General features: G+C 39.1%; 1 protein-coding gene across 2 annotated transcripts in view; it reads right to left on the bottom strand.

The window, feature by feature from the left end:
• The window catches only part of LOC121390370 (putative N-acetylated-alpha-linked acidic dipeptidase), a 206,672-nt gene that overhangs the window by 94,237 nt on the left and 104,935 nt on the right, over positions 1-7,500 (bottom strand). The window contains exon 1 of one of the 2 annotated variants that reach the window (XM_041522166.1): positions 2,268-2,385. The exons of the other annotated variant lie outside the window; for it this stretch is intronic. Coding sequence (XP_041378100.1) covers positions 2,268-2,293 — 26 coding nt within the window. The 5' untranslated portion in view covers positions 2,294-2,385. Of the gene's footprint in view, positions 1-2,267; positions 2,386-7,500 lie in introns of those variants that run through there. 2 annotated transcript variants of the gene reach the window in all.

The raw sequence follows: 7,500 nt of genomic DNA, 5'->3' as shown, positions 1-7,500 counted from the left end.
CCTTGCTGCTAATCGAAAAAAGAGTAGCCCATGAAGTGGCAACAGCGGGTTTTCCCTCTCAATATCTGTGTGGTCCTTAACCATATGTCCATTGTCAATAGAGTCGATCTCCATTGGTCGGCACATTGAGCTATTTCTCATTCCTGCCAGTGCACGACAACTGGTATATGAAAGTCTGTGGTATGTGTTATCCTGTCTGTGGGATGATACATATAAAAGATCCCTTGCTACTAATGGAAAAATGTAAAGCATTTCCTCTAGAGACTAATAAATCAATGTGCTCTAGTGGTGTCGTTAAACAAAACAAACTTCTTGAAAAAAATATATATCTGGGGTAATATTTTTTGGATAATTACACAGTGTGCAGAATATGTTTCTACAAGCAGTGATTGGCTGGCTTACGAATTATCTGACCCTCATGAATGAATGTTTGTAAAAGCCTCGCCAAAGGCTCAGGCTTTAAACATTTATTCACTTGGGACAGACAATCTGTAATTCCTCATAGGTCATTATTCATTCTTTAATTAGACTACGGCCATTTGGTGTCTAACATATGGTTATTTCAATGATTAATTTAAAAAAAAGAAGATAAAGAGACAGACAGAGACAGAGGGAAGAGAAAAAGAGGCAGAGAGTGAGTGTGTGAGAGAGAGAGAGAGAGAGAGAGAGAGAGAGAGAGAGAGAGAGAGAGAGAGAGAGAGAGAGAGAGAGAGAGAGAGAGAGAGAGAGAGAGAGAGAGAGAGAGAGAGAGAGAGAGAGAGAGAGAGAGAGAGAGAGAGAGAGAGAGAGAGAGAGAGAGAGAGAGAGAGGAGAGAGAGAGAGAGAGAGGAGCGAGAGAGAGAGAGATAGAGATAGCGATGAGGAGAGAGAGAGAGAGAGAGAGAGAGAGAGAGAGAGAGAGAGAGAGAGAGAGAGAGAGAGAGACAGAGACAGAGAGAGAGACAGACAGACAGACAGACAGACAGACAGAGAGAGAGAGAGAGAGAGAGAGAGAGACAGAAAGAAAGAAATGTTTTATTTAACGACGCACTCAACACATTTTATTTATGGTTATATGGCGTCAGACATATGGTTAAGGACCACACAGATTTTGGAGGAAACCCGCTGTCGCCACTACATGGGCTACTCTTCCAATTAGCAGCAAGGGATCTCTTATTTGCGCTTCCTACAGGCAGGATAGCACAAACCATGGCCTTTGTTGAACCAGTTATGGATCACTGGTCAGTGCAAGTGGTTTACACCTACCCACAGAGCCTTGCGGAGCACTCACTCAGGGTTTGGAGTCGGTACCTACCAGCCTGTAGACCGATGGCCTACCACGACGCCACCGAGGCTGGTAGAGAGAGACAGAGACAGAGAGACAGAGAGAGAGAGAGACAGAGAAGAGACAGAGGAGACGGAGAGAAAACAGGAGATGGAATGAGAGAGAGAGAAAGACAGGAGAGGGAAGGAGAGAGAGAGAAAGAACAAGAGCGAGGGAGAGAAAGAGATAGATAGACAAGCTACCTCTACCAAAAACAAAATTTCCAATAGACATGACAGCACATACCATGGCATTTAACGTATTAGTCATGGGCATTGGTTGAGATGAGGGGGGGGGGGGAACAGTCAACTCAGGGAGATAGATCCTATGATCGCCCCTCGCCTCCCCTCCCCCCATCCCAACTGCCCTATTATCTTCATCTTAACAGCATGATAATGTACACCACCATTTGTAGTATGTGTCACCATCTATATAGCAATTATATAATTATATACACAAGCAGGCAGCCCATTTGTAGTGTCTCTATCTATAGGTGCATGTATTATAAAAAGCTAGACAGCTGTATACAGGTTATTGTCATAATGTACTGCATTGATTCCTCCAGGGACATATGTTCTGCAGCATATTACATGCCAGAATATATCAGGCCCTCTAGGCTCAAAACCAACACCAACCCTGATGTTTGAACTGAACAAATAACTGGGTCTCCCCGGTTTATTTTGATCGCAAATAAAATTACACTGCAGCGAAAGGAAAAACTCTTTATGCCTGGGACATATATATCATTGCTTTATAGTCTTGTACTGACGTCACCACCATCACCGCCGCCGCCACTGTACACCAGTTGACTCGATCACAAAGAACGACGCATGACTCGATCTGCAACATTACCTAATGACATCATTTGAAAACATATAACCACAGATTAATTTAACACACACACGAGAGAGAGAGACACAAAACAGACTAAGAGAAAATGAGACTTAAAGAAGGTAGCACTTACAAATATGTATACAGACGGCCAGTCATCTTTGCGGTTCTCGTGCTAATCGTGGATGATGAAAATTTGGAGAACAAACGCAGACAGTTAAATTATTAAGTGTTCAATAGCCTAGGCAGGCCGACCAACGAACTGTGCAATTGAGCTGCAGCGGCAGGAAAAACGCTATCACAATAGATATTACAATACACACACAATACAGCTGCTGTTATTAACTCGACCATTTGTGCGATTCACACACAAGAAATGCAGCTACATTTACATATAACCACAGGAGCCAGACTGGGGTTTTTTTAGTTTTTTTTCTGCAGTGCCTGAGTCGAGACATGCATATTTAATTGGATTTTATCGGTTGATAATTGTCGTGTACGGGGCTGTCTACGTATCCATTGATTAGCGAGAGGATCATTGTTACTCGGGGTGAATCAACACCTGGGTAAGCCTTTTGTTGTTCGGCAAAATCAATACGTATATTGTACATCTCTTCTTTTGTTACCTATTTAAAGGGGCAGACCCTAGTTTTTTATGGACTACGACATATTTTTCACTATTAGAGCTTTAAAGCTACAGACCCTAGTTTTTATACACTACGACATATTTTTCACTATTAGAGCTACATGTAGTTTTTTATACACTACGACATATTTTTCACTTTTCGAGCTAGTTTTTAAATTTGAAATCAGACATTATCAAGATTTTATTCTTTAGATTAGGGGCAGGATTTGCCATTGTTCTGGATGTTTCTCCTCTTCTGATCTGCACTGCCGACAGCTTTTTGTACCCGATGCCGCAGGGGTGGGATTTAGCTCGGTCGGTTGAGTGCTCGCTTGAGGTGCTTGCATCGCAGGATCGAACCACCTTGGTGGATCCATTCAACTGATTGGGGGTTTTCTCGTTCCAACCAGTGCACCACAACTGGACAAAAGCCGTGGTGTGTGGATCGATCCTAAACCGACCACGCACCAAGCGACTGGTAAGATGCCCACTAAGGTGTGATGGGACAGAGGGTCTTCGTTTGCCTATAACACTGCCAACATGTCATTTCGTAAGACAATAAAGATTTTTTTAAATTGAATCAATTTTATTTTCACATTTACACCAGAACCCCCCCACCCCCACCCCCACCAGAAAATCAATGCAATAATATAATTTATGACACGACACCATCATTTCTATTACAAAGGAAAAAATTCCCATATATCCATTCTACAAATGAGCTTTTTGTCTGATACTGGAATTCTCCAGAGAAATATGAAAATTAAATGGAAACGGATAACCGACATTATCAAAAGTGCTATCTTCTACTAAACAAACCACATTTATGTTTAATAAGATGAATGGACTGATGGCACGTATGACCACATTACACTGTAGAATGTACTATTTACACTGTAGAATGTACTATTTTCTATAAAACAAACAACATTTATGGTTAATTAGTCTAACACATGGAAGGATGTCATATATTGTATAACATTCATTTCATTTGAACTTATGTTTGTGCTTATATCCAATTGAGGTTCAAGCATGCTGTCCTGGGCACACACCTCAGTCTTACACCTACCCATTGAGTAGTTTAAAACTCACTCTGGGTGGGAGCCGGTACCAGGCTCCAAACCCAGTACCTACCAGCCTTATATGTCCGATGGTTTAACTACGACACCACTGAGGCTGGTATTGTAAAACAACATTATACTGTAGAATGTACTATTTTCTATAAAACAAGCTACATAATATACATGACTATTAGAACAAATGGGTAGGAATAGGAAATGTTTTATTTAACGACGCACTCAACACATTTTATTTACGTTTATATGGAGTCAGATATATGGTTACGGACCACACAGATATTGAGAGAGGAAACCCGCTGTCGCCACTTCATAGGCTACTCTTTTCGATTAGCAGCAAGGGATCTTTTATATGCACCATCCCATAGACAGGACAGCACATACCACAGCCGTTGATATACCAGTCGTGGTGCACTGGCCAGAGCAAGAAATAGCCCAATGGGCCCACCAACGTAACAAATGGGTAGATGCCAAATTCTGTTTAACTACAATACATAATAATACTGCTTTCTAGACTACAATAGATGTATCCCAGCCAGCCAGCCAGCCAGCCAGCCAGTTTAGATGATATGTGTTGGCCTTACAGGGTGTATACTACCAAATCAAATCCCATAGACGACAATAGTAACATATGTGGCTAAAACTCCTACCTGCAACGTATCAACCGACATAAACGCCACGGATATAAATACTACCACCCCTCACACTTAAAGTGAATCAGAATAAAATGGGGGTCAAGCTGCCCGTTTCTGAGATAACGGGTAGCGTCTATGACTACCCTAGTTCCGCACAAAATTCGAGTACTTTTTTTTACAGGTACCCCAAGCACAAGGCTACTTGATACATTGGTACTAGATGAAATAAAATTGCATTTTTTTTTAACCCAGATAAAACTATTATTTTTTACAACCAACACACTCACATTTATAACCAATCACAGGACTTGTGGTGTTCACTTCTTTATCAAAAGTTCGGTGCACCTCGAACTTTGACCCAGCCGGAAGTTATTTGGTCTAGTACTACCTATAATGGGCTTTCACTGCAAAATGTGACTGCTGTGTAAATGGCCAGCCTTCATTAGCTGAGTCTATATACACAGCAATATATATAGTCTTATAAAACCACTTCTGTGTTAAGTAATAAAGATGGCAGCCTCCACTACAGTTGTCTTTATGGAACTGATATTTGTACACAATATTTATCACGATGTGTTTATGTATGGTCACCGTGTATACAGCCACTTCTGTGTTAAGTAACAAAGATGACAGCCTCCACTACAATTGTATTTATGGAATTGATATTTGTATGCAATATTTCGCATGATGTGTGTATGTATGGTCACTGTGTATATAGCCATTTCTGTGTTAAGTGACAGAGATTGCAGCCTCCACTGCAGTTGTATTTATGGAATTGATATTTGTATGCAATATTTAGCATGATGTGTGTATGTATGGTCACTGTGTATATAGCCATTTCTGTGTTAAGTAACAAAGATGACAGCCTCCACTACAATTGTATTTATGGAATTGATATTTGTATGCAATATTTCGCATGATGTGTGTATGTATGGTCACTGTGTATATAGCCATTTCTGTGTTAAGTGACAGAGATTGCAGCCTCCACTACAGTTGTATTTATGGAATTGATATTTGTATGCAATATTTCGCATGATGTGTGTATGTATGGTCACTGTGTATATAGCCATTTCTGTGTTAAGTCACAGAGATTGCAGCCTCCACTACAATTGTATTTATGGAATTGATATTTGTATGCAATATTTCGCATGATGTGTGTATGTATGGTCACTGTGTATATAGCCATTTCTGTGTTAAGTCACAGAGATTGCAGCCTCCACTACAATTGTATTTATGGAATTGATATTTTTATGCAATATTTAACATGATGTATGTATGCATGGTCACTGTGTATATAGCCATTTCTGTGTTAAGTCACAGAGATTGCAGCCTCCACTACAGTTGTATTTATGGAATTGATATTTTTATGCAATATTTCGCATGATGTATGTATGCATGGTCACTGTGTATATAGCCATTTCTGTGTTAAGTAACAAAGATGGCAGCCTCCACTACAGTTGTATTTATGGAATTGATATTTTTATGCAATATTTCGCATGATGTATGTATGCATGGTCACTGTGTATATAGCCATTTCTGTGTTAAGTAACAAAGATGACAGCCTCCACTACAATTGTATTTATGGAATTGATATTTGTATGCAATATTTCGCATGATGTGTGTATGTATGGTCACTGTGTATATAGCCATTTCTGTGTTAAGTAACAAAGATGACAGCCTCCACTACAATTGTATTTATGGAATTGATATTTGTATGCAATATTTAGCATGATGTATGTATGCATGGTCACTGTGTATATAGCCATTTCTGTGTTAAGTCACAGAGATTGCAGCCTCCACTACAATTGTATTTATGGAATTGATATTTTTATGCAATATTTAACATGATGTATGTATGCATGGTCACTGTGTATATAGCCATTTCTGTGTTAAGTGACAGAGATTGCAGCCTCCACTACAATTGTATTTATGGAATTGATATTTTTATGCAATATTTAACATGATGTATGTATGCATGGTCACTGTGTATATAGCCATTTCTGTGTTAAGTCACAGAGATTGCAGCCTCCACTACAGTTGTATTTATGGAATTGATATTTGTATGCAATATTTCGCATGATGTGTGTATGTATGGTCACTGTGTATATAGCCATTTCTGTGTTAAGTAACAAAGATGACAGCCTCCACTACAATTGTATTTATGGAATTGATATTTGTATGCAATATTTAGCATGATGTATGTATGCATGGTCACTGTGTATATAGCCATTTCTGTGTTAAGTCACAGAGATTGCAGCCTCCACTACAATTGTATTTATGGAATTGATATTTTTATGCAATATTTAACATGATGTATGTATGCATGGTCACTGTGTATATAGCCATTTCTGTGTTAAGTGACAGAGATTGCAGCCTCCACTACAATTGTATTTATGGAATTGATATTTTTATGCAATATTTAACATGATGTATGTATGCATGGTCACTGTGTATATAGCCATTTCTGTGTTAAGTCACAGAGATTGCAGCCTCCACTACAGTTGTATTTATGGAATTGATATTTTTATGCAATATTTCGCATGATGTGTGTATGTATGGTCACCATGTATACAGCCACTTCTGTGTTAAGTAACAAAGATGGCAGCCTCCACTACAGTTGTATTTATGGAACTGATATTTGTACACAATATTTATCACGATGTGTTTATGCATGGTCACTGTGTATATAGCCACTTGTGTGTTAAGTAACAAAGATGGCAGCCTCCACTACAGTTGTATTTATGGAATTGATATTTGTATGCAATATTTCGCATGATGTGTGTATGCATGGTCACTGTGTATATAGCCATTTCTGTGTTAAGTAACAAAGATGGCAGCCTCTACTACAGTTGTATTTATGGAATTCATCTTGTATGCAATATTTAACACAATGTGTGTATGATAGTCAACTGGACCTGAGCGCAAAACGATCATTGTGAAATGTGGCATATATGGAAATATGGTCAGCAGTACAAATCAAAAGAGACGAAGTGGTTAGAACGATCACAAACTGTTAAAAAAAGCCTTGTA

This window comes from Gigantopelta aegis, chromosome 15 (genome assembly GCF_016097555.1).
Source record: "Gigantopelta aegis isolate Gae_Host chromosome 15, Gae_host_genome, whole genome shotgun sequence".
In the NCBI taxonomy this organism is placed as follows: domain Eukaryota; kingdom Metazoa; phylum Mollusca; class Gastropoda; order Neomphalida; family Peltospiridae; genus Gigantopelta; species Gigantopelta aegis.
Note: the sequence above shows the minus strand (reverse complement) of the source record. Positions and strands in the feature narration are given on the sequence as shown.